The sequence below is a fragment of the Zonotrichia leucophrys genome, chromosome 9 (genome assembly GCF_028769735.1).
Source record: "Zonotrichia leucophrys gambelii isolate GWCS_2022_RI chromosome 9, RI_Zleu_2.0, whole genome shotgun sequence".
Lineage (NCBI taxonomy): Eukaryota > Metazoa > Chordata > Aves > Passeriformes > Passerellidae > Zonotrichia > Zonotrichia leucophrys.
Window position 1 is genome coordinate 25,456,454 of NC_088179.1, and position 27,073 is coordinate 25,483,526.

Sequence of the window (27,073 nt, forward strand, 5' to 3'; positions counted from 1 at the left end):
ACTGTAGAGTCTCTATTTCCTAGCTGCTTTGGCACCAGAATTAGCTTCAAAACAGATGCTTTGCCTCAGGAAACAGCTGTCCTTCTGCAGTTGACATAAGATGTATGTGAAGGGAGGCTCGCAGTATCTTATAAGGAGTTCTACTGGTTGTTTCATTTACTTTTTTATTACACCACACTGTAGCTGAGTGGACAGCAGGTCCACAGGTCATTTTTTTAGGTCAGCAGCTTCTTCTGGCTGCAGTGAAGAAGATGTGGCAGAAAAAATGCTGCAGTTCCATCTTCTGGTAGAAGACTGAGGAAGTCCCTTAGCTCCAGTTCCATTGCAACAATTGATAAAGTTTCTGCTCAGAGCAGGGGAGAAAATATTGTTTAGGTATTTTGAGTTTGGAACAAAGAAAAAAATCCAAAGCATTAACAATGTAATTATTAATTAAAATAATCAAATTATTTAAATATTGCAACTGTAACGATATTTGAGACATAGCCATTTGTGCGCAAACACAACTATGGGACATCTAAAAAGGAAACTGAAATTATGACTTCAATCAAAAACAAGCCTCTATCTAACAAGACACATCGGGTCTACACATGGCACTAACACTAATGAAGTCTGATCTAGTATTTCACATGTTTTGCATGAAATGCAAAGCAAGCCCTAGAAATCTTATTAGTACCCTCACTCAACACTATCTGTAAAACTGGATGCTCTGCAAGAAGCTTCTCAGACCAAGTTGTGTAATGGTATGTTCTTATGCAATTACAACACAGTTACTGCATGAAAATAAATCCAAAGAAAAACTGCTGGCACCAGAAACTAGGACTTTACAAGAACTGTGCTGCACAATGCAATGCCACAATGCTGTTTTTCTCAGGCATAGCATACTTTTCCAATAGCATACTTTGAACAGTATATGTGCTTTATTTAATATTCCTAATTTCTCAAAACAATCACACCGGCCCCTCAGCTATACACAATGTTATTAATTTCTTACAAATGTGTAATGATAGGACTACAGAACTACTAGGGTGAATTTCTCTACTTTTAGTATTAACATACTGTTTTCTTTAGTCTATGAACTAATAACCAATACACACTTAAGCCTCCCCTGTGTTATCACTAACAGCCTATTACCTAAGAACAATATAGTCATTTAGCCTAGAAAAAAACAATCAGAATTAGTCTGTTTAGTAGGCTTTTTAAATTATGTCTATTCCTTACCTATACAGAAAGAGTATGATTACAACAATTTACCTGTTTTCAATACAAAATTAATGCCCTGATTTTTATGAGGCTACACTGTCTACATTGCAGAACTCTGTGCTAATGACCAAATAGGCTGCTAAACTGCATTAGCTTTAATTGAAGAAAAAGACCCCTTTTTTTTCAAATTATCATCTCAGTAGTCCTTAGTCTGAACAGTTATTAACAATGTTAGCTGATGAACATAGCCTTCTAGCGTTGAGTCACAACCAGTTGATTTACCTTTGAGTGATGAAATAAGAATGGGGCAGTCATTTCCAGTAAGTCTAGTTCTCTTGCAAAGTTCACGAAGCAGCTTGTTCCACCACAGAGCCTAACCCACAAAATCCAATAGTAAACGTATAAATGAACAAGGACTGAAATTAAGAGCATGAAAGACCTGCTAAAAATAACCTGAACTAAGCTCAGATGTGTACAAATACAGGTCAGTTATTATGAACTCAATAATTCGTTTATATAATGTTTTGAAATGCAGTGATTTTGCATATGTTGAGTTTTTCAATCTTCAGTGTAACTTTTTTCTGCTCTTTATACAGTGTCCCTCATATCTCTATAGAACAAAGTTTAGAAGACAAAAACCATCACCTAATTAGCAATACCAGTTCAGTCAGAGAATTTTTTCTCTCAAAACAGCTTGATGGAAAGTGGTGAATAGCATTGCTCTGTCTCCTGACCTGATGTATCTCATTCCAACAGCTGAAGTAGTAAATTAGGTTTTGTGCACAATTTTGTAGGTAAGAATGGAGAGAAGGAAAGGGATTTCTTTCCTCCTTTAAAACTGGTAACTATTTTCTTTCACTTGTGTTCAGATGCAGTACTGCAACCTCACATTCTACTCTAATGTGGGAACAATCACAGAAACGATTTCCAGATCTGGATAAAAAGCTCAAATCTGGTTCTGAATAGAGTTCTAGTACACCTGTCTGATAGAGTTCTCTACCTGTCTGATAGAGATCACATTTCCTGACTCTGGTCAGCAGAGCTCCATACAATTGATTGAGTTGCTGTGCTGGGAAATGGAAATTACTTCTATTGCCTACTTCCTGTAGTCCTGGAACACTAGAATAAATTCAGTTCCAAAGCTAAAACTGTACAGAGGTGTAATGGGAAAATGGGATACAAAGATACAATCTTTCCACTAGTGTACTGCTACCATTCTGATTGCTAGAAGGTCAGAAGATGTCACTAGAACACAGGAAGAACATATTTAGTGCAATTTTATTCAAGGGACCATGTTCTCTTGTCAGTCAGCTTATTACTAAGATTTCACTTTATAAACATTGACAAACAATTCAGAACATAGTCAGTCAGTGAGAAAAAAGAAGCTTTTCATTTACAGCACAAAAAGAACATATTCTTTTTTCTGAGGCACTGTACCATCTAAAAAGACTATGCTTCAAGTTTACCTCAGTGAATAGAGTAAGTGGCAAAAGAAACTGGAGGGAAAAAATATTCCATTACAATTACTGAGGACTGGGTTAAGGAACTAAAACACCAAGGAAGAGGTGGAACGCAAGCTAACCAATTTACTTTGCCTGAAAGCTAGGCTATGTGATCCATCCAGAGTCCATCTGTACATAGAGCATTTCAGTTTGGGAAAAACCCCAAATGATAGTGAACACTGTATCGAAAGTAGCCCACCTGAGTGTCACCTTTCAGCTCATGCTGAGCGTAGATCACAGCTGCACCAGGACACCTTGCGAGCAGCTGGTCAATGGCTTCCTCGTAGTTGCCCAGACGGGTATTGCAGAGAACACGGACAGTGAGGCCAACGCTGTCAGCCTCTGTCAGGGGCTCCAAAAGTGGCAGCGCTGAAGCTATATTGATTGACTGACTGCATAAAAGAGACTGAAGGCAAGAAGTATTGTTTGGATTTAAGACAAACATTGCAAAAAATGCTAACCATAACCTTAGAAGAAAAGCCCTTACTTGCTCGAATACTCCTGAAATAATACTTCCTTTAATAAATATTGCTGAAAATTGGGAAAGCAAGTTTAGAGCAGATGCAAGTGTAAATACTGTTATCAACAGAACTCTTCAGTATTTTTTTCTTGCATCATTTCAGTCAACCTTTTATTTTGACTTGGATAGCTTAGGGGGGAAGAGGAGAGTCTGCTGGAGAAAGTAATTCACAGAATCATGAATATCTGCAGAATGGATTTAAGATGTAAAGCAGTAAGATGTAATACTTGTTTCATACCTGTAGTCTTGAGATGTCTTCATGGTAATCTTTGTCAGATGAACATCCCACTGACATTATGGAAGCTATCCATGGAACAATGAACCCAAAATGACTGCAGGAATTTATCTATATGAGACAGAATTAAGTTGCAATAAGAAGAAACATTACTGTTAGTAACAGTACCATATGAAGCTCATTGTGAGTAAAGAAAAATTTAATCTCAAATAGTATAATTTAGAAGAGGACCTACCCCTTCTTTCCTGATTTGTGCAATTTAATAACAAATACACTGGAAACTTCTATTTATTTATAACTTTTATTAACGTCTGTATTTCAGCTTTCCTGTTCACAATTCTTTAGAATTCATAATTCACATGATTTCCTCATTTAGTTAGCTTAGTAAAATTGTAAATAACCCACCTGACAAATTCTCACTGTTTTGTTTCAACCCTTATTTCTATGCAGAGCTGACTCCTGTCGGAAGTGTATTTGCAAATGTCCCCAAGGAGCAAGAGTGGCCAAAGACAGAAGTACTAATTTGTAACTGCACATCACCTTATTTTATTTCACTCTTGCTTCTTTTAAGAGATAAACTATCTAGAATTAAAATATTAAGCATGGTACTTGGATAGATTGTGGAGTCCTAACACTACAGTCCTAAAACTTACTCTGTGTGGTTTACAACTTACTAGATCCTCTGTTGTTTTCAATGGCTTAGTCTCAGGAAGTTGCTTCTTTGATATTCTCCAAACATACTGAGAAGTAACCCTCAGTAGGAGCTCCTGAAGTATTTTTTCCTGAGAGGACACTACAAGAAGAGCTTCCCAGAAATCCACCAGGAGCTGGGGAATAGTGTTTTCACTGCTATTACACAGCATCTAAGAACAAAAATGATAGAAGACAGCAAGTTAGACTATGGTGATTATTAGTAGCAAAAGTTAGAAAAAACAGGAGGAACTGTTTTTCACTTTTACTAGAAGCAGAATTTTGATTTCATTTTTTCCTGTGATTCTATGTAATACACTGCTGTGCAAAGTAACAAGTTCATTAGATGATTTTAAGGTAATCAGTTCTGACCAACAGATTTGATTTCTTCTTCAAGATTAACCCTACTGCCAGAAATGTCAGTACAACTGTCAGCAAGTATTTACAGACTGCTAATGAGGAGCATTTTTACATATGCCAATAGACAAGTAAGTGTCTTGAAAAGAAGTCTCTATAGTCCATTATAACATCTGCTGTGCAGTTCAGCTGGGCATCATGGTAGAACCCACAAGGAAGATGATTTAGGATCTGCTGTGCTAGCAAAAAGAATTCTTACTTGGTTTCCAAATGGTTTTAAACAACAACACTGGCTCTAATTGGAACTTGGTGACTTGCTCTTTTTGATATACGTCTTTCACAGTAACAGATATACTTAAGACTGCAACACACGTACATTGAAGAACACGTATTTTAAGCCGAGTGTTGCTATTCATTGTAGATAAAGGAAAAACACATTTGTCTAGTCCCAGGTGAGAGAAAGAAAACTTCAGGAACACTAGAAAAGCTATTGGTATTTCTTATAAACTGCAGACATATACTTTTCTTTCACTGATTTATACAGATAATCAGAACATTACATATCTATTACATATTTAAGTCATATTCTTTAGAAGTATGTTTTAATTCTGAAGATTTCTTTAAAAGAAGATTATGGAATTAACTTATCCAGAATCTGTACCATTTCCATGGCCTTAGAAAGCTCAATTACTAGGAAGCCACCAAAAGGGTTCTGAGATCAGGGTATTTTCCATTCAAATGACAAGTTAAAAGCAAAGAACTTAATGGGTTGGTTTCTTGTTTTCTTTTTTTTTGCTTTACTTAACCAGTATTTCATTCCATAAGGTACGGTTTCTGACTCTGTAATCATCTATCATGACTACAATATCTCCACCTGTCATCTCACTCTTTCTAAAGAAATGCTGAAATGTGAGTGAAGGAGCAGCTGAGGCTGCTTTTCTTTCCCACAACAATGTCACTATGAAAAAAATAGAAGCAAAGACATGATCACAGGCCAACCTTGAAAAAGGTATCTGCTTCTTCTAGTTCAATTTTACTGTTCTCATGTAAAGCCACAGTGGCAGCCACAAGTAAACCAGGCTGCGTCTCCTTCAGGTGAACAGCAAACTCAGTTGGTGTAACAATTCCTTCCTTACGCTGCTGCAGGAGCCGTGGCTGCCCAATGAAGCCGCAAGCCAGTGTTGTCTACAAACATCAATAGATACAAATCAGGTAAAGAATTCAATATATAGATTATTCTGCTCAGTAAACTCAGTATTTCCTCTGGCAGTGAAATTTAGATGGAAGCAGGGAAGAAAGCAAATTCTTTCTGCAATTCACAGAGTAGCTCTCCAGAGACAGAGATCCAAATTACATTCTGGAGCAGCAACTCCTGAAAAACAGGCCTTGTACCTGAACACTGAAAGTAATATTCAGTTGAAAGATGGAGTTAGTGTGCACATAAAATGGATTTCACTAAGTAATCCAAGACATTTGATATACAGGGTAGTTTGAAAAATCACTGGCTGACTTTTCAAGAGTCTACTTTGCAGAAGTGTGATTTTATTTTGAAAATACCCCTGAAACAATGATCAAAATGTGCTTCACTTTGTGTAACAGGAAGCTATTTTGAGTTGAGTGCTTATGAAGGTGAATATAACATATTATTCCCATTTTAAAGACAGTGGCAAAATAATGCCTAAGCAAATTAAATGAATTACACAAGACATATAAGGCAGATCTAGAAGAAATATTAAGAGTAGCTTTCTGAAAGTGTTTTTTCCTACTTTGAAATAAAATGCTTTTTTAAAGGTGAAGAGCAATAGAACATATTTAACAGATCAGATCAGAAAGAAAGAAAATCCAACCAAAACCACTCAAGCCTAAGCCACCTAATTCTCAAAATAACATCCATACAGCGTGTTTGCTCACAACATGGCAATTTCACTTGATCGTGCTGCAAAAGCAGGTGGTGCTGAATATAATTTTTGAAACAGCTCCCCACAGTTCCGATCCTGCAACTCAAAACCAGCTAACTTTAAAAACTCTGCAGGACTTTTTCCACCAAAGCACGATATCTAACTTTGAAACAGCTATCCATTTATTTCAAAAGTGTTTAGACTCCCAATATTCCACTGTAAGAAAAAGTCTCTACTACCTTTTAATATTCCACAGTCTTGATCAAACTCAACAAGAAGTCATTTACAGACTGGTCTCACACAATGTGAACATCTGTGGCAGAGACAGCTCCACTAACATTTTTGCCCCCAGTGATGAGGAATTATTAATTTCATAGCTCTGAAGTAGGTTCTGATCTGGTCTTAATAAGAGTTAAGTGCTTTGATTCCACATAAGATGTGAAACTGTATACAGAAACTTCAGTTTGTAAGAACAATGAACAAATATTCTGTTCAATAAAAATTTTATAATGGCTGTTTGTATACAGGTGTTTAGATGGGCATATCACATATTAATTTCAGGTGGAGAGGTGAAGAAATGCTACTATACAATCCTCCCATGCAGCTGAAGAGCACTGGCAGAGTTGGTTACATCCCAGTAAAACAACATCTAATTGATCAAGAATAAAGAGCTTCAAAACTTGCTTATTTTGTAAGTTTTTGCCAAGACAAGACTACCCTACCTGTAGGGCAAACTGTACAGTCCCACTGTATGTCAGCCCTCCATTCTACTGTTACTGCAGACACTCAGTGGAGCCTACACAGCCTATCAGGAGAAAGACGAGTGACTGGAAGCTTCTTTTACTGTAAAATGCAACTACAAGTCAAACTATTGCCCTGGACTTTGTAAAGAATGAACAGCTCACGCTCTTGGCATACTTTACCTCCTTATAGGAGTGCATTTCATGTTCATACATTGCCAGGTCTCCCATTTTCAGAGCAAAGAAAGCCTTAGTAAGTGTCAGGACCACTGATGGCATAATCTTTTCTACTTTCTGGAGATACTTCACAGCTGTCAAAGGACATATGTTTCTCATGCTGGGACTGCAAAGGATATCAGGCAGCTGCACTGGGTCCGCAAGATACAGTATCTGGAGAACTTTATTTCCTGATTCCTATTGAAATAAAAGCCATTTGACAGTTCAGAACTTTTCAGATGTTCATTTTTCTATGGCATTTGAAAGTACTGCAGTTCTATTGTTTTGGTTTTTGTGGCAGGTTTGTTTGTTTTTTTTAAAAACAGACAAGTTCAGCTTAGCTATCAAATCACAGCACCTTTCCTGCCTCTCTCCTCCCTACAGGTAAAAGTAAAGGATTTCTAACTGGTAGTGATCCAACTCATATTCTGGCATGCTAGGAGAACATCTACCACCAAAATGAATTGTTTTTAGCAATTGGTACAATTTAGCAATGATCAAAGGAAACAGCCTGTTTTGCTACAGAAATGGAAGATGACAAAAATTTGAGGCAGGGCTTTCCTAAACCAGAAGTGTCTCTGTGCAAGTGAGAACCAGATCATAGCAACATGCATCATGATAGCCAAACGTGTAAGACGTTGCTTGAATGCAGTCCAAATCATCACAGGTGCTGCTTACTATTCGACAACAGTGGGAAAATAAAAATAATGTGAAAAAGAATAACTGTAAAACTAAAAAAGCAGCTCAGCATTTTCAAATGGAAAGTGATTAATATTTGATACACAATTCTTAAAATCAGAACTAAATTAGCAGATTACAAATAAACCAACTTATTTCTACCTTACTTAATTCTTCATTTGAGTCTTCATTAAGAGAATGAGTTAAGTAAAATATAAATCCTCTCTCGTATGTCTGTATTTCATCACCTTCTGAAACTAGTCTCTTTAAAACTTCAGTCATGGATAAACCTGACATTCTGTAGTATGGCAAAGCAAGGTGGTAATCCTTTGTGTCAAACCTGAAGGAAATAAGAGAGGAAGGAAAAAAATAACAAAACAACTAAGGGCAATGCTTTTGCCATCACTCTTTGTAAGAGCTAAAAGTACTTCAAACAAAGTCACAGGCACATCAGTTATCTGCATATATTGTTCATATTCAACATAATTCTGTTTAATTCAACATAATTCTGAATAATTCTGTTTAATGATAATAAAGACAACCAGAAAAGAAAACTAGACTAAGCTGGTTTTGTAAAACAGAAAGGTTTGTATGACATATGCAATATTAATGTAAAATAGCAAAGAATTATGGATTTTCATTTTAACGTTACACCACTGGAAACACATGCCTATGCCACTTTGACATCTAAAACATACCTGCTGTAGCAGTCTCCTAAGAAGGCACAACTTTCTCTGAATGCTCTCAGAAGATCTTCCTTCTCATCTGATTTAAGGAAATGAGGGTCCATTATAGCTGCTCTGATCAGTAAGTGAGCCTCACTTAAAAGATGGATGCAGCTCTCAGTTTTAACATTTTCATAAGTTCTACTATATTCTACCTAGAACAGACACAGCATATACTTAGGCTACTGACAAAAATTAAGAATATACAGGAATAATTTTAATGAGGACAGCATCTGTCTGAAATTGGACTATGGGCTTTTCACAAGAAATATATTACACCATATTCAGCAACGACATGCATCAGAGATTAACTATCAGTACTTATTTTTAGTTAGCAAATAACAAAAGCAGGAGTTGAGCATACCATTTCTCTGTAAAGCTGAATTGTTGAAACAGTGTTTATAATATATAAATTCCAACCCGGCTCTGACTCAGAATTTGTTCTGGATTTGATGTGGTCAGTCTTTCTGGAACTAGAGAAAAATGCTGAGTTGTCAGTGTTGAAATAAACACTATGCAACCAAAAAAACCCCACTCATTTTGTAATTCAAATGCATAAATAGATATGTCTGCAGACACGTAAGTGCTGAAGAGTTAAGCTGTGAATTTAAGTCATACTGGCTAATAACAGAACAGGGATAGGCATGTTCACACATAAGAGTCATCATCAGAACTGTCCACTACATCTTCTCCTGTGCTTAACACCAGGGAGTATCAGGAATCATGGAATCATCAAATGGCTTGGCATGGACCTTAAAGATCATCTAGCTCTAACCCTCCCATCATAGGCATGGGATGCCACTCACTGAACACGTCAGACTACCCAGAGCCTTATCCAATCCCACCGTGAACAGTTAAGTAATTTATATTAGCTGTTTAATCTCCTGTAAGGACTTAGTGCATGGTTGCCCCTGCAGCTCTATCACTGTTTGCCAACACATGGGATAAAGAGGTATCAGAATACTTTTATTCTAAAACTTTGGCTTGGTCTATAAAGCCCTAAGGTTAAAAACACTGTAGGAAAACAGACTCTTTTTGTTCTGTTTTTAAATTTTATTTTAACTGTACAGATGAGAAGATTTTTACATCTTTATTTTCAAATGATTCTGCTACGTAGCTTAGTATTTGTTCATTACATTTTTTACAGAAGGCAAAAAGTGTATCTTCTTCAAATGTCAATTTGATAGAATATTTGAATATTTGAAACAATGCAACTGGCAGAAAATGTGCTTTATACAAGAAAACTACAGTATTTGGAATAGTTGTTTTTCCTTACAGGATTCTCCCTATCTTCTTCTGAATAATGTCTGCTCTAGACTTTATGAAATACTGGGTCAACTAACTCCTCAATCAACTAAAGCTGTCCCACTCTTGTTAATTAACTTAAACTGACTTTAATAAATGTGGTTTCTGAATAACTGCTTAGAACAGCTCCTTAGCTGTTTTATGAAAAGCCTTCAAAACTGGAAAGGGAATAGCAGTTTCCTTGGAAACTTGTAAAAAGTCAGATTTACTTCTGGCTACACACAGGCTACAACTGTAACTTGGGGCGAAGTCTGACCAACTTTTGTCATTGATAACTACAGTGATCCTCACAACTTTCTTGGCAAGAACTCTTAGGCAAAGATAAGACATTTTCATTTTGTGCTGTGACATATTTTGTAACCTGTAGCTATGGCACTACATATTTTTGGTACTCTACATTTTTTCTCAAGATAAATACTTTGTAAATTCTCATGATAAATTCTTAGTAATGCTATTTTAACATTTTGTTGATTTCAGGCATTTGTGACTTTATGCTCATTTCTTCTATGTCAGTAAATACAATAGAATTGAAAAAAATAAAAGCTTGATTGCTCTTCTCAGTCACTTAGAAGGCAACTATTTCTCAAGAGTTTTTCAACAGAAGAACCTCTTTTAAATTGCAATATCCACAAGTTCAACACTGTACACAGAGCTGTAAGTACCAGCTCCCTAAAAGATACAAATCCTTACAGCATCCTTCTGGTAGGCTTTCTTCTTTCAGTAATATCTTCTGTGTCTGCCTTAGTCAAAAGAATTATATGGTTTTTGAAATGACAGATAGCTCTTGGTCCTATAAAAAGCTGCATTCTTAATGTACAGACATCCAGTGAGACAGGTGGACAAGCCTATAAAGGAAAGTGACTGTTTTGTAATTTCACTTGGTATGCACATTGAGTTTTTAAATAAATCAGAAAAAAAGTAACCTTTGTACAATGATCTGACATTAAAAACATCCACTAGCTTTCCTAACTTTGAGTGCATCATATAAGCAAGAATAAAAATACTCATAAAGGCCTGACAAGAATTATTTAATAATGAGTGGAAAAAATTTATTTCACTCTTCAAAGCAACTGCACAGTTTCAGCTATGTTTCTCAAAATAATTGAATCTGAAGTAGATGCCTAACACAGAAAACTTTATCCTGATTAGTTTGATTTTGGCCGCTGATTATAAAAGCCTTAATCTGAGTTGCTTATAAAAAGCAATTACAGATAGAAGTATTATATTTGCTTGCCTATTGTTACCTTACATAGCCAGTATTATTTTCTTTCCCAATTTGTTCTATGCACTTTTTACATAAAACATATGCTATCATCTATATTGGACTTAAAATTGAAAAATGCAGCCTCATTTTCACAGAAATATTCTAAATTTACAGCTTTAAAAAGATGAAATACTACACTTACAAATTAACATATATAGTGAAACAAGACAACGCAGCATTACATGAGTAACCTGCTTTTTGAAGACACCTCAATTTCTTGTAAGAGGTGGAGGCCTACAGTGGTGGTCTGGAGGCTCTAGACTGCCCTGGGCTCGTGAGACCCAGAATGAGGCAGCTCTAAACCTGGTTTAAAAAAACAGCAGGAAAAATAGTAATGGCAAGTAATAAAAATAACCACCATAACACTTCAAACTCCACACTGGGGCAGGGATACCCATGAGGGAAACTGGCCCATGAAGGACCCAACCCACACCAGCACAGGGATGTCCCAGAGGGACTGTAGCCCATGGATGGATCCATGCCAGAGTGGGTGGACACACCGCGGATGGCAAGCTACAGCATGGAAATCTGTGTAGGACTGCAGCCTTCACACCTCTCCGAAACTACAGACACAGGAGGCAGCCTGCTGACTGACCGGAGGAACTATGATGGATGTCAATGTAACACACAGTAAAAATGCAGAAAGCTGAGACTAGAGAATGGACAGGAGAGATTGTGTCACGTGCTGGTATTACCTATCCAGAGCTGGGAATACATGTTTGGCTCTTGAAAAGTTTATAAAACTTCTAATGTCCTATGGTTTCTTTATATCTGCTGTCTACATGCTCAGAAGAAATCCTTAAATGCTACCTTACAATATAACTCCCTCTATCTTTCCTACTACTTTTATTCATGTATATCACAACCTTTACATTCAATAGATTTTTACTGATAAGCAATTTAAGGAAGGGGAAAAGTTAAGACCTCCAAGGATCAAAAGCCCTAATTCTAAAAAACATGCCCTAAGTATCTGGTGGCAGACTTGTTTGATTGCCTACATGCCTCTTAGAAAAATGTTTTTTCAAGGACACCTAAGAGAGAGAAACATTATACAATAAAAGAAAACTCTGCACCCTTTGTTCAATTTTATACAGAAAAGCATGGAATTTAGTTTCAAAAATAAGTGATTTTATTGCTTTTCATGTTTTTGAAAACATTCTATAATGGTCTAAAATTTTTCATGGCAACAATAGATTTTGAGACATCTGTAGATCACCAAAATACAACATGCCATTCATTTTGGATGTTATTTTATTGGTTCAGCCACCAGAAGCAAACAGGATTTTAAAACTAAGTGCCATACCACTACTTCCATTCATTAGTGAGGTAATGAGAGGTGTACCTTCACAGTCGTGTCAATATACGGATCCTCACTACGAGCTGCTGCTGCACTGCATCGCACTGTGAAGCACTGCAGGTTCTGACTAGAGGAAAAGAAGAAAACACAACAATGAAGAAAAGAAATTAGATTTGCAAAAGTCAGGTAGCCAAGACTACAGTTAATCAGCTCTTTTTACTTTGAAGAAATGGGCTTAAAAGCCCAAGCAGGAGAGTATGTTGAACTAGCACATGAGCCTACCCAGAGATTTCCAGGAGGCTACAAAGGACGCATCAGAGGGGAAAAAAATTTTGAAAGGACAGCAGCACAGAGAAACATAGTAATACTACCAGTAAAACCATAAGCATAGTACCTTGTAATGACGTGTAGGAACTGTGGAGTGAGGACTGCCTGCTCTGACTTTTCTGAATATTGGTAAGTAGAAATTAGTTCTACTAACTTCCCAAGAGAGTAGAGATATCCAACATGAGGTAAAGAGAAAAAGCAGAAGAGACTCAGAAGTTTTCTCTTGTTCTCAGTTTCCTCATAGGCTGTTGCAGGAATTCCTAAAGATAGTAATGAGAAAGGCATTTTATGTGCTTCATAAATAAAAACCCGGCGATTCCATTCCAAGCCTGATGCCTAAAGGACAGAATCAAACCTACCCAAGCTGCAGACTAGTTTTCTTAGTAGCTAGTAAAAAGAAGTTTTATATGAAGCTCAGTGCATATGTCAAAAAATTGTATGACACATAACCTCATTTGGAAGCATTTTAACAAAAATATGAATGTAGCACCTAGAGAAGAAATTCTATAGACGTAACAGCATTAGAGAGTCCTAAATTCACCAGAACTAAGCATCCATGGACTGAAAGCTTGATCTTAGACAATTACTTTTGAGTTGGAACGAATGCTCATCCAGAGCTGCAGCTCACAAAAAAAGCAAGTATTATTTAAGGGAAGGAAAGGCTGGAAATCGCAGAATTTATAGGATGCCACTTTAGTAGGTAACAGCTGTGATCATATTCTACAGACCCTCTTAACAAAGCCTGTAAATCACACAAGAGCATAAGACAGCTGCAGTTAAATCGCAAGTAGCTCATTCTTTTCAGCCAGCTGCAAGTTAAATGAGGCATTGCTACTTCGCAGACAGTAAACCATCTCAAACTGAGTGAGGAGTTAGTAAAAGTCAAGGGCCAACCATATCCTGGGATGCATCAGGCACAGCATTGCTGGTGGGGCAGGGATGGGATTGTCCTGCTCTGCTCTGCACTGGGACAGCATTAGCTTGAGCCCTGGGGGCAGTTTGGGGCACTAGAATACAAGAAGGATATAAACCTATTAGACAAGAGACTAAGGGAGGGCTAAAAAGATGGTGAAGAGTCTGGAGGGGAGGCCATAGGAGGAGTGGCTAACACTTGGTTTGTTCAGCCTGGAGGAGACGGAGCAGAGATCTGAGAGCATTCTACATGCAGGTCCTGAGGGAATGAATGAAGCTGCGTCAGGGGAGGTTTAGGTTGGCTATTAGGAAAACGCTCATCTCCCAGAGGTTGTCAGGCACTGAAACAGGCTCCCCAGGGCAGTGGTCACGGCCCAGAGCCTGCCAGAGCTCAAGGAGCATTTGGAAAATGTTCTCAGGCACTTAGTGGGATTCTTAGGGTTCTCCTGCACAGGCCCAGGAGTTGGATTCTATGATCCTTGTGAGTCCCTTCCAACTCAGGACATTCTATGATTATACAAAATCTGACTGCTAACATACAGCATTAAATTCTTCCATGGACCTTTTGGGGCTTGAGCTAGTGAACCCCTAAAATCTGCATTCATCCCTTCCAATTTTAATGAAGGCCCTTCAGAAAGGTAACCAGTATCTTAGTGATTATTAAGGTTTACTACTCTGATTTCCTCAGGTGGCTGAGTGGCAGTCTAGTATCTTGTAATAATGAGAATTTTATTAATGCAATGTAAAGAGTAACTGGTTTGCAACACAGTGCGTTGAATTGGGATTTTAGTTCAAGTTTTATGTAGAACTTGGGGGAATTAAAATACTTTTTTGCTAACAGAAGCTCAGTTTAAATCATTGAAAAGGGAGAAAAGATCTCAATTTAAAAACAAATCAATGTAAAAAAAATCACACACAGTGTATGAAAGAGGATACACAATGAAGCTCTTTCCTTTCACAAGCCTCCTGTGACACAGTCCATGGTGTATTCATGCATATCCATTTACCTGTCTGGTACACAGGAAGCAGTTGAACAGAGTGCAACTTCATCTCTTCACAAAACCCAAAAGGCGACTGGTCAGGTGCAAAATGTCTAGGAAAACAGTCCAAAAAATCATGGGACTGCAGTGAAAAATTACAATTATATACTTTGGACAAGTAAACAGCACTGGATAAAAGAAGGAAAGCTCATGTTTTAACACTCAACAACAATCCACACTCCTACTACCAATGCCGTTAATAGCAATGCAAATAAGCACATGGTACAGTTAGATGGAACTCTATTAATAGAGTTCCTGCAACCTAAATCCTCTCTCTTTGCTTTTCTGCAAGATGCATGTCAAATTTTGACATCACACAGCTGAAATCCCACAACTGATTTTGACCTCAATTTAATCTTTTTTTTCATCTTTCTTTTTAGTCCACTGAGCTATATGGAACACCATGCCATGTCCAACACTATTTTTTTCCTACTATGTGTCATCCTTTTCCCTGCTTTGCTTTGGAATTCACTGTTGGACCCTGGCATCAATTCTTCCTTAGCTTTTGATAGAAATTTTGGTGAAAAAGGAAGACTAAATCAGCTTCATGAGGAGGGGACCTGGAGGCACAGGTGCTGAACTGTTCTCCATGGGATCCTGGAAAAGGCTCAAAGGTGTGCCAGGGGAGGGTTACACTTGATGCGAGGAACCATTTTCTTACCAAGAATGGTGAAACACTGGACAGGCTTCCTAGAGAGATGGCTGATGTCCTAGACCTGTCACTGTTTAAGAGGCGTTTGGACTGTGCCCTTAACAATATACTTTAAGAGTGGCTCCCTCCTGAAGTGGTCAGGCAATTGCACTAGATGATTGTTGCAGATCCCTTCCAACTGAAATATTCCAAGATACTAAAAAATGGACTTTCCTCGGTATCCCAGGATTTCCTCAGTTCAAAAGAAACACCAAACCTTACAAAAACACCCAGAAGTCAAAACATCAGGAATTTCCTTTCAAAAAGACAAAACACACAATGCAGTTTGGTCTTTTGTAGTAAATTAACCCATAAAAGGGAAAACACATCTGTAATACCTGAAAAGCAGATACTGCACTTGGAAGTGCTTTGTGTCTTCTGTAGGTAACTCTGTACATTCCAGTGTGACAGGTATCTCACACAGCTTACTTTCTTCCCCAAGCAGTTCCACTGGCTTCTGACATATGATGAACTCATCTAATTCAAGCTGTAAAGGATGTGTTGAAGGACTTTCATCTTTCACACCTGAGCAATGAAAATGCTATCTTAATTGTTCAAACCACTCCAACCACAGCAGTAAGAAAATAGTACGACAATATTGATTAAATACTCCAATTACAGCTACCCTGCTAGCATTGGCTTCCTCAAACCACAAGATTCTGAAAACAGCCATACTAGAAGATGGGAACAATTCCTATTTAAGCCTTAACAGTCTGAATACTTAAGAGTCAAGATTTCTGGGAAAAAAAACTCTAACAGGTAAACTCTAGAAGGTGAGTCAACGGCAACTGGTGCCACAAATGACTGGTCATCAAAAAATGCTCACTTTTTGCTGAAGAGGTTTTGAGAAGGCAAATGCAGCTATCAGAGGAAGCTGTGTTATCTTTAGCTCACTTAAATCCTGGAAAGCAAACCCTAGTAATACTCAGAAGGTAACTAGAACTTTTCCATGTGGTTTTTAGTAATAAAAAAAAAAACAAGGGGAGAACACCATTATCTGAAAAAAGACCCATCTTCACTCAGTGAAGAACACTGCATTTATATTGTCCCTATCTGAAAAGACTTATTTACCTATAAATGTTTTCTAGGCACAGTTTCCATTTCTAAATGACCCTCCTTTTAAGTTTCTTCAATTATAAAGAAAGGACCTTCCTAAGGTTTGTTGGTGTTGATCTGATACATATATGTTTGGAAAAGTGGGAACTGATAATTGATTACATATGGATTGATATCCTGCAATATACAGGAATGAAACCTCCTGAGTACATCTATTTCTGGGATTTCTATAATTCTAAGACAAGCTCTCGAATAAGATAAAGGAATGAAAAAGGAGAATTTGCTTGATTATGGCAGGTTGTGATCCTAACAGTTAAAAAAGTATACAGATATCACCACAGAAACATTCCTCATTGTGTAAGCCAGTTACTTAGGCAGTGACACTGATAGAATAATTTTTCTGAACACAGCACACTGAACTACTACTACTTTAACTTGGCCCATTGTGGCATCCTAAAACAGGGACCTAATTCTGTGTCTGCAGAGGCTGTACTATCTTCTAAAGGTGGAGCACGATGGCATATTTGTTTGAAATGTTACCTCCAACTGCAGGTTGGTACAACCTTTCATGCTCTAGAATATTCAGCTGATAGTCAGTGATAGGACAATCTGGAAATATTTTCTGAAGGGCCAAGACCTTGTTTGAGAGTACTTTCAGAACAACGGGAATCAATTAGCAGATTCTTGGAGATTAAAAAAATTTAAAAATTTATTTCAGCACCTACCTCCATCCATAGCCTTCTCTGGTGCACTGACTCCCTGAGCACACTGCTCTGTCCTGTCTGCACTTTGCTGGATCAGTTCCAGTTTCAGGATTAGAACATCCAGCTCTGTTGTTATGGCTATATGTCTGGCACAAAATGCAACTTCGGCAGGAATGAGGTTATCAATGTGCAAAATTAAGGAGCGTTCAAAATCTAACACAGTCAAATTCTGGTTTATGACACGGTATTTCAAACAGAATATGACAAGTTTATTCTTGCAGCCCACAAGTAGATCTCCATTCACAGGACAACATGAAATGCACAGTGGAGGATCTGAAAGTGGCATTTCAACAACTGACATTTGTTCTTTTAAGGCTTCAGTGTATGACTCTTCCATCTTGTGACCAACCATCCGGACACACACGCGAGAACTCCCTGCAGACATGCATCTCCAGTTCATATATGCTCTCAGGAAAGTTGCTTTGCTTTTTTCTTCAATTGTCACCAGATAGTCTCCTTAAAAGAAAGCAGTCATACTGATAATAATTTAAAAATAGATTACAGTTTCTGAGCTCATTATCTGCTGTAGTATGCTACAAAGAACATCTTCAAGTCTCAACTCTTACAAAAAATTCCAAAAACAGTTTTCACCAATTTTCCTCTAACTGAATACAAAGCACAAGTTTCTTTGCTAGGGGGCACACACTTCACATACTACTAAAAGCAAAGACTTAGAGATGTAGGATCAGAGTAACTCCTGTGTGAATCCTCTCTGTAAGCTGTGATTGCACACAAGATTCCCCCCACCGCCCCGCCTTCTGATATCCATTAATGAGGAAATGTTTTGTTCTCTACAGACCATGGAAAGCAACGGACCAATAGATTCATGAAAAGCTGTGGAATGGGCTGGAACGACCACCCCACTCCGTGCTCTAAAAACAAAATACAAAAAACAAGAAAAAACCGGAAACAAACAGCAACAACAAAACAAACAAACCCCCCTCCCGCCAAAAAAAAAAAAAAAAAAAACACACACACACAAAAATCAACGAACCCTCTCCAAAAAAAAAAAGAAAAAGAAAAAAGAAAAAAAGCCGTCAGGGGCAGGTGCACAGACCGCCACGGAGGAGGAGGCAGACGATGAAGGGAGCTGCGGCTCCCACCCTCCCTGCAGGCCCGAGCGCTGCCGGCGCTGCGACCGGCCCGCGCTTTGCTACCCGGCCGGCAGGCCAGCCCGCTCCAGCAGGTGCGCCCCACCTCCGCCTCGGAAGCACCCTGAGAAAGAGCCCGAGGGAGACGCGGGCGGGAGGGCCAGGCACTACTTCCGCGGCAGAGCCCGAGCGGCTTTGTTCTCCGCCCGCCTCCCGCCCCTGGCCCTGCTGGCCCTCCATCCCCACCCGGCGGAGCCCCAGGGCCGCTCCACGCACTCAGACCTCACGCGTCCCGGTCTCCCCGGCCGAGCACTCACGGACCCAGCGATGGCGGGGACTGACCTGCCGAGCTGTGCGCCATGCGCAGCACCGGACCCAGTGTGGCGAAGGAGCCCAGGGCCTCGCAGCGGCCCTGTTCGCGCACGGTGAACACGTCCACCCTGCAGCTGGCCGCCGTGCTGGCCACGAACAGCACGTCTTGGCCGCAGCAGAAGTGCGCCGGTTCTTGCTTGCAAGGCACTACTCGCTGCGACCCGAACGGGTGCAGATTGTAAAGCTGCACCATGGTCCCGAAAAGTTCCGCCGCGGCAGCGGAGCGGGCACCCGCAGTCTGCCGGGGCGGCGCCCAGCACTTCCGCGGTGGGCAGAGCCGCCTCCGCTCGGCGCTGCGCGGGGCGGGCTCGGGCGGCCGTGTGGCTGCCTCGGCACAGGTACTCTTGTACGAGGTTCCGAATGGCCTTGGCGTGACAGCTGCTGGGTGAGCACCCCCGGGAATCCTCCGTCATGGCAGAGCAGCGCCGTACACTGGTGGAGCTGTCGAGTGGAAAGAGAAACTGACTGCCAGTGATCCATGAGGAGTGTGAGACTGGCAACGGTGGCTCATGAATGGAAGACCTTGCTGACGCGTGTTTGGTCGGTGGTTTGTATGCAGAGCAGCTTTCACCTGGGCACGGCTTGGAGCTGCTACGGCCAGCAGGAGCGTACCTAATGCATTAGGCTACTGAAACCTGGGTTCTTCCTTCTCCCAGGGTCAAAAGCAGACTTTTTCGTACTTAAATACACCAATTCTTTCTTAATAGCCAACAAACCCCCCCAAACAAAAGCCTACTTATTTCACAGAATATTCCCACAAGGATCACTCTTAGCTAAATGGTCCATACGAGGATTGAAACCACAACCTTGGTGTTGTTAGCACCATGCCGTAACCGGCTGGGTCAGCACTTTCTGCACAAGTCGAATGTCCTATGATAGAGATGCTTCCATGTGTCTCTAAAGCTCTATTCATGTGACCATACTAGTAAAGAATATGAGATTTTTTTTTTTTTTACTATGCTAATGTAGGAAGCTAAAAATTACTATGTACTTTTAAAGCAGGTAACAGATCCACTACCAAAACCTGCAATCTCAAATTGTCCTTCATGAATATGCACATTAATAGTGAAGAAGAAAAAAAAGCAGCAGTATAATGTTTGGAACTTTATTTGGAATCACATTTGAAAACAAACAGGGTTTTGCGATTTTTTTTGTTTCGGTAAACAGATTTTTCCAGGCTTTAGTTTTCTCAATATTCGTCTCCTTCTTCAGCCTCTGCTTCTATTGAGTCTAGGCCAACTTCTTCATAATCCTTTTCAAGGGCAGCCAGGTCTTCCCGAGCTTCAGAAAATTCTCCTTCCTCCATCCCCTCCCCAACATACCAGTGCACAAAGGCACGCTTAGTATACATGAGATCAAATTTGTGGTCGAGCCGAGCCCATGCTTCTGCAATAGCAGTTGTGTTACTCAGCATACACACAGCCCGCTGCACCTTGGCAAGATCAGCACCTGGCACCACAGTTGGAGGCTGGTAGTTAATGCCCACCTTCAAGAAAACAAATGAGAACTTTCCTTAGAAATGCCAAGGCTTAAAGATTCATTTCTGTTAACAAAAATCACCATGATACAAGTAAATAAACAAGCTCAATTTTGTACTTTATCAAAATACTGTAGCACGACTGTCATCTCTGAAGACTACACAATTCTTAATCACTTAGATAACAAGTACTTAATAGGCTACATACCTTGAATCCAGTTGGGCACCAATCCACAAACTGAATGGTACGTTTAGTCTTGATAGTGGCAATGGCTGCATTGACATCTTTGGGCACAACATCGCCTCTGTATAACATGCAGCAGGCCATGTACTTGCCATGGCGAGGGTCACATTTGACCATCTGGTTGGCTGGTTCAAAGCAAGCATGGGTAATTTCAGCCACAGATAACTGCTCGTGATATGCTTTTTCAGCGGAGATGATAGGGGCATATGTTACCAAGGGGAAATGGATTCGTGGGTATGGAACCAGGTTAGTTTGAAATTCTGTCAGATCTACATTGAGGGCTCCATCAAAACGTAGTGAAGCTGTGATGGATGAAACAATCTGCCCAATTAATCGGTTTAAATTGGTGTAAGTAGGACGGCCAATGTCCAGGTTACGACGACATATATCATAAATGGCTTCATTATCTACCATAAAGGCACAGTCTGAATGCTCTAATGTTGTGTGAGTAGTTAGAATTGAGTTGTAGGGTTCCACTACAGCAGTGGAAACTTGTGGTGCTGGATAAATTGCAAACTCCAGTTTAGATTTCTTGCCATAGTCAACAGATAGCCTTTCCATGAGCAGTGATGCAAACCCTGAACCAGTGCCTCCACCAAAACTATGAAAGATAAGGAAGCCTTGCAGCCCTGTGCAGAGGTCAGCCTATAACGAGGTGGAAAAAAAAATGGGAGAAAAAAAGTTATTGATGGTTTTGGAGAAATCAGTATTAAAATAATCATTCAAAAGCATTTGTCATAAGTTTGCTGGTTTTACATTGTTATTATTTAAAAAACAATGTTCTTGAAAGGTTCTAGTTTAACTGATTGAGTTTTTATTTAAAGGGGGGGATGGGGCACACCAGGAAATAAAAGGTTTATTTTGTTTTGAACAATTAACTATGCACAAAATTGTTAACAAAAAAACCAGCAAACCATCAATATAGCTTGCTATAGAGCTGTATCAATTACTTTAAATACTAAATGAATCCTTACCAGTTTGCGAATGCGGTCTAGCACTAAATCAACAATCTCTTTTCCAATGGTATAATGGCCTCTGGCATAATTATTGGCTGCATCTTCTTTCCCAGTAATGAGCTGCTCAGGATGGAATAACTGCCTATACGTGCCTGTACGTACTTCATCTACAAAAAAACCCAAAATACCACATCATAAATTTGATCTGTTCAGTTCTGTGTGTGCTGCCTAGTGACTACACACAAAGCACACGTGTCAAAAGAGTGTAGACAGCATTTCTGACTACACATTGCTTGTCTGACTGGTCTAAGAAATTGGCACAACTTTTGCCCCTTTGTTTCAGGGTAAACATCAGGCACACACAAAGAAGTATTTGTACTCAAGGAACACAGAGATCACTCAGAAAACTACATTACAGGTACAGACACAATACTGGATAGCACTCAAGCAAAACTGTATACAGTGCAGCAGTCTGGAAAGATGATCCAGATAAAAAAAAAAGTTCTCTTGTTTTCCAGATATTGTTACTGGTAGACCATTATTTAATTTCTTTCCAATAACAATAACCACAAATGTCAAAGCAGCATCCAGACACACGTTTTAAAATCTATAGTGTTCTAAACAAACAAAAAAAGACAGTAGGGAATCCATAAAGGATCCTCACTTTTTCACTTAAGATCTTTAATGTTGGGTACATACCAACTACGGTTGGTTCTAGGTCTACAAACACTGCTCTCGGAACATGTTTACCAGCTCCTGTCTCACTGAAGAAAGTGTTAAATGAATCATCTCCACGTCCCATAGTATTATCACTAGGCACTTGACCGTCAGGCTGGATCCCATGTTCAAGACAATACAATTCCCAACATGCATTGCCAATCTGAACACCAGCCTGGCCAACGTGGATGGATATGCATTCACGCTGCAAAGTAAAAACAGAATGATAATGAGACATGAAGCTACTCGCCTGTGGGTTGTATCTTCCATGATCTTTCTCTGCTGCAATATTCCCTGGTTGCCCTTAAGTCATAATTTAAGAGAACAAGTTGTTGGCTGCTGGCAAGGCACTACTCACCGTTACTGACCTGTACTGACTTTGTGAATACTGTAAGATCCTAAAGACAACATAGTCCCTATGAACACATGGGTGAATACAAATTCATTATCCCTTACAATGCTGCATATATATTCCATCTTTAATATTCAGCCTAGTTTCTTTTTACTCATCTTTTAGTTTTTGGAAGACCTCTTTATATAATATCCTCCCAATCTCCTTGACTCGTTACCACACCATATACTGGGTAACTGTTGCAAGAATCTTTCCTGCACAGGACCATTCAGTACATTTTCCTTTATAATAAGCGTACCAGTATCTAGGCCCTAGCAATTAGCACATCTTTTCTTCACACATATTCCTACATTAAATCGTCTTAAGAGTCCCAATCAAATATAATCTGCCCCCTTTAAGCTTGCTCCTTTGATTCTAAGCAACTGTGCCATGTATGTTTAATCTCCCAATACCTCAACTGCCTTACACGTGAGGTGGAAATAAGCTGCTTTTCTAATTTACTGTTAGAGTGTATCTAGAAAAAAGCACAGGCAGAAAAGAAAAAGCAAGGTGTCTGGGTGGTCTTTCCCTTTTCTTTAGTAGCTTCATCAAATTCCAGTCTCCGCTCCAGTCCCGCAGATCCGCTACGAGACTGGCGGCGCCCGCCGGACCCCTCACCGCCGCCGGCCACTCCCCCTCCCCTGATTGGCTAGCCCCAGCGACTGGCCCACGGCACGCGCCGCCCGGACCGCCCCTGACGGCCGTCGGCCACACCCCCCCCTCTGATTGGCTATGCACAGGGAGCGGCTAACGGCGCGCGCCGTCCGGCCCGGCCCTCACCGCCGCCGTCCCTCGAGCACGCGCCGTCCCCTCTACGGCTTCACGCGCCAGGGAGGCCCAAAACCGGCATAAAGATCCGGCCGGCGGCCACCATGCCCTGTCCCGCTATCTCCCCGCCACCTGGACAGAGGTTTCAGTTCGTCCCTCGCCTTTTCGCGCGGGAGGTACCTGCTCCGAACAGAGTTCCTTTGCACATATCTCGTCTTGCTAGCTACGGGTCGGTTTCTATGCCTCGCCTCCTCTAAAGTTAATAAGGTTTCATGCTATTTTTATCTTCTCCCCAACCCTTCTGCCTTAGAACTACCACTGGGACTTCAAGCAGAGAATGCCTGCGAGTGCTGCCGCAGCACGCGCAGTCATGAACTCCCCTGAAGTGCCGCAACAGAAGCTGTGCCAAACGCCCTTTCTCCCCCCGCAGCCACAAAGATCCCGTCTCCCAAACGCCCTTTCTCCCCCCGCAGCCACAAGGATCCCGTCTCCCACACGCCCTTTCTCCCCCCGCAGCCACAAGGATCCCGTCTCCCAAAAGCCCTTTCTCCCCCCGCAGCCGCAAGGATCCCGTCTCCCACCATGGTGCCTCGTTAAGGTGACGAACTCCGACTGCGCCACAATACGCCCGCCGCCGCGACCGACCAGCACCAACTGTCAACCGTTAACCGCCTCGAACCCCTCGCCTCAGGTGCTGGCTCCCCATTGGCCATTACCCCGCGGACGGAGCTCGAGGGAAGGCCTCTGATTGGCCAAGGGTGCTCTTCTCCCGGCGGGGGGGAAGACTGCCACGAGGCAGGGCTGTATCCGGGGGCGGGGCTTGAGCTGCCCGGGGCGGGGCGCGCGCGGCCCGTGCTCTTCAGGCGGGAAACGGCCGTGGCGTGCCGGGGCTCGCTGGCGAGGCCTGCAGGGAACGTGGAGCGGTGTAATGGTGCTGGGTTGTCTTCGTGTGTCAGCGTGGTCTGTACTGCTGTGGTGATAGACAAGTACTACTTCCTGTGACCTGTCCTGATAGTAAAAGCATACAGATCTGCTTTCCCAAGGGAGATTTATTTGATAGGAAGACAAAACTGAGGTGGTACTGTAATTACAGTGTCATTCTATCAGTAGTGAGCACACTTTCCATTCCCTGCTTTTGACTAGGCATATTCACTTTGGCACTTCTGGAGATTGTGTCATTAACTCCTTAAACCAGCCAAGGAAGAGGGAGAAGACAGGTGCCTTTTTGCTTATATGCCAGAATGAAATATTAGTAAGGATATCAAATGAAGTGCCAAATAAAAAGATTTATTGCTCTTGAAATATAAAAGTACTAGGGTATTCCAAAGAAATAGGTCAAAATACAACATCTTTGCCCCTTTGAACATTAGTGTTATTGCAGGTTTTGTAAGACAACAAGGAGGACACCCTTGTTGATTTTCAGGATCTGGAAGACCAATGAGATATGGTCAGAACCTTTTTTAGAAGGTTGTTGTTTATTTTCCTAAAGAATACAGGATGGAAAAATTATTTGAAAATTGTTCAATAATTATTTAGAGCTTAATTATTAAACAAGTATGGCTTGAATTTCTTAAAATTTAAAGCAATCTTAACTATAAATAATGTCACATCCATAGTATAATTGCTACTTGAACAGCTGCCACAGGAGAATTGCTTATTCCTGTTAGACAATGTGTTGCATAAATACTTTGAGTTCTAAGTACCGCTTGTCCAAGTAGGTTGTTAAATTAAAATCATGTCTACACTCCTTTTTCAAAGCTGATAAGCTTGGACAATGAAATAGCTGTCTTCCTAAAGGGCCATCTTTAGTCCTTTCTCTGGGCTCCCTCCAGAAAAAGTTTGAATGAGTATACTTGAATTGCTCTTTTGAAAACCATAGTATTTATTTTTCTTGTACGCTTCTAAGATATACTTTTCCTTTTTATTTGCCCTTTCTAGGGAAATATAATGGCATGGTAGTCTCACCATCTGTATCCAGTTCTGCTGCATTTACTCTTGGGAGTTGTTCTGACTCCCCTTCAGAATAGAGCTGCAAACGTTAGTACAAACCTGGCTGGTGCTCTTTATTAGGAACAAGCAGGGAGGGACAGGTTAGTCCCTACTTGTGCATAATCAGTCAGCCTAAGAAGACAGAGGTGGAAAGGGTGCTCTGTCTGGCTTCTGGACTGACATTGTTCCATTGCCAGATACACAAAATTCTGATGCAGCTATTCCACTCTCTAGAGTTTCTGATAAATTTGAGAGAAACTAGTGAAGGAAAGAGCACTTGCAGAGACCTTTTTCCAGTGCAGAGGTTCTTGATATGTTTGTTGGAGTCAGTGTCCCTGCTGAACCTTCTGGTGTTTTTAACGTGGAGAGAAATAAACTGGGTTATGATGTGATGGAATTATCATCATTATATACTACTTGACTGTAAAGTCAAGTTACTTACTATGTTTTGCCAAGAAAGGACCATGGAATCTCCAGAACTACCACCTTTGTCCAATCCTGTGTTGGTCTATAGATTGCTTTAACAGTAGTGAAGTCTGAACAGAGGTGGGTATAGGTTCTGCTCTTTTGAACTATCGTAAGTTTCTAAAACAGTGAGTGAATAAGCGTTCTTACCTTCAAAATGATTCCTGATTGTCAAGGAAGTTTTTGCAGCTTTTAGCCAAAACACTGACATCTAAACATGCATCTATAAATTCCAAAGTTGACTCTGACATGCATCTAAATGCATCTAAATTCCAAAGTTGAGGAATTCACTGTTTCCACATGATAGGTATTTTGTACTAGTACTGCATTTGATCTGGGTAGTTTCTGTGCCTGAATAGTTACAATGCAATTCTCTCATAGTAAATAACATGGGAAAGTACTTTAGGTATCACCTTGAAGACAAAGCAGACCAAGAAACTGCATACCCTCTCCCCAGAGCAGCTTGGGTTCAAGCAGGATTCTTCCAGACAAGATTATGGTTTCAAATATTAATACAAATGAGATGTGAAGCTGCAAGCACAAAACTGCTGAGTGAAAAGTTTAGCATGTCACAGTGTTACAAACTTGGAAATCACTTTATCTTTCTAATGTGAACCTAAAAGCATTTACGAAAATTGGAAAAACTTCTTGGTATGTAACAGCCTGAGAGTTAATACTACCTTCATTTTAGTCTTCTGTTGAGACTAAATTTAGAGTTGTGCAAGTAAGTAAAAATCCTATGGAGAAGCCACAATAAAGCTAAGATCTCTGTAGTAATCTGTCTTTGTGTATCAACTGCATTCTTACAAAAGCTTGCCAGATGTGCATTCAAATATTTTTTTTTCTTCTAGCTGTTCATTGTAAAACTTTTTTGTCATTTTCACATGCTTTTACCATAAGTCTTCAGTATTTGTGTAGGCAATGTTCAGCTAATTTTTGTGTTTTGTTTATAATTACGGTACTAAAGTGGAGAAGGGATGCATAAAGTTGTGAATTTTTTATTAAAAAAGAAAAAGTTTATGAGCACTGTTAGGAGGTTGTGGGTTTTTTACCAGAAAATGTTTTTCAGATTTAATAGAAGTAATTTATTTTGGCTTTTCACTGGAGGATTTTTGGTTTGCTGCCAAATCAGGAATGGTTCATTCATTCACTATGTTTGGAAAACTGTTATTTCAAATTTGTT

The 27,073-nt window shown here is 40.1% G+C and overlaps 2 protein-coding genes across 2 annotated transcripts; both read right to left on the reverse strand.

Moving 5' to 3' along the window:
* Positions 1-201: 201 nt before the first annotated feature.
* Positions 202-19,285, reverse strand: HPS3 (HPS3 biogenesis of lysosomal organelles complex 2 subunit 1). The gene is made up of 17 exons (XM_064721701.1): positions 18,854-19,285; positions 17,382-17,876; positions 15,939-16,125; positions 14,877-14,962; positions 13,025-13,217; positions 12,676-12,757; positions 10,760-10,914; positions 9,129-9,237; positions 8,738-8,919; positions 8,202-8,379; positions 7,329-7,559; positions 5,507-5,692; positions 4,135-4,323; positions 3,464-3,571; positions 2,905-3,111; positions 1,486-1,576; positions 202-343 (listed from the first exon to the last, which is right to left on the reverse strand). Exons 1-17 carry the CDS (start codon positions 19,074-19,076, stop codon positions 216-218), a joined length of 3,030 nt encoding a protein of 1,009 aa, XP_064577771.1. The 5' UTR covers positions 19,077-19,285; the 3' UTR covers positions 202-215.
* Positions 19,286-19,974: 689 nt separating this feature from the next.
* Positions 19,975-24,132, reverse strand: LOC135451972 (tubulin alpha-3 chain-like). Its single transcript, XM_064721702.1, has 5 exons — positions 24,018-24,132; positions 22,260-22,482; positions 21,579-21,727; positions 20,569-21,249; positions 19,975-20,369 (listed from the first exon to the last, which is right to left on the reverse strand). The coding sequence occupies exons 1-5, from the start codon at positions 24,018-24,020 to the stop codon at positions 20,073-20,075; spliced, it is 1,353 nt and encodes a 450-aa protein (XP_064577772.1). The 5' UTR covers positions 24,021-24,132; the 3' UTR covers positions 19,975-20,072.
* Between the last annotated feature and the right edge of the window lie 2,941 nt (positions 24,133-27,073).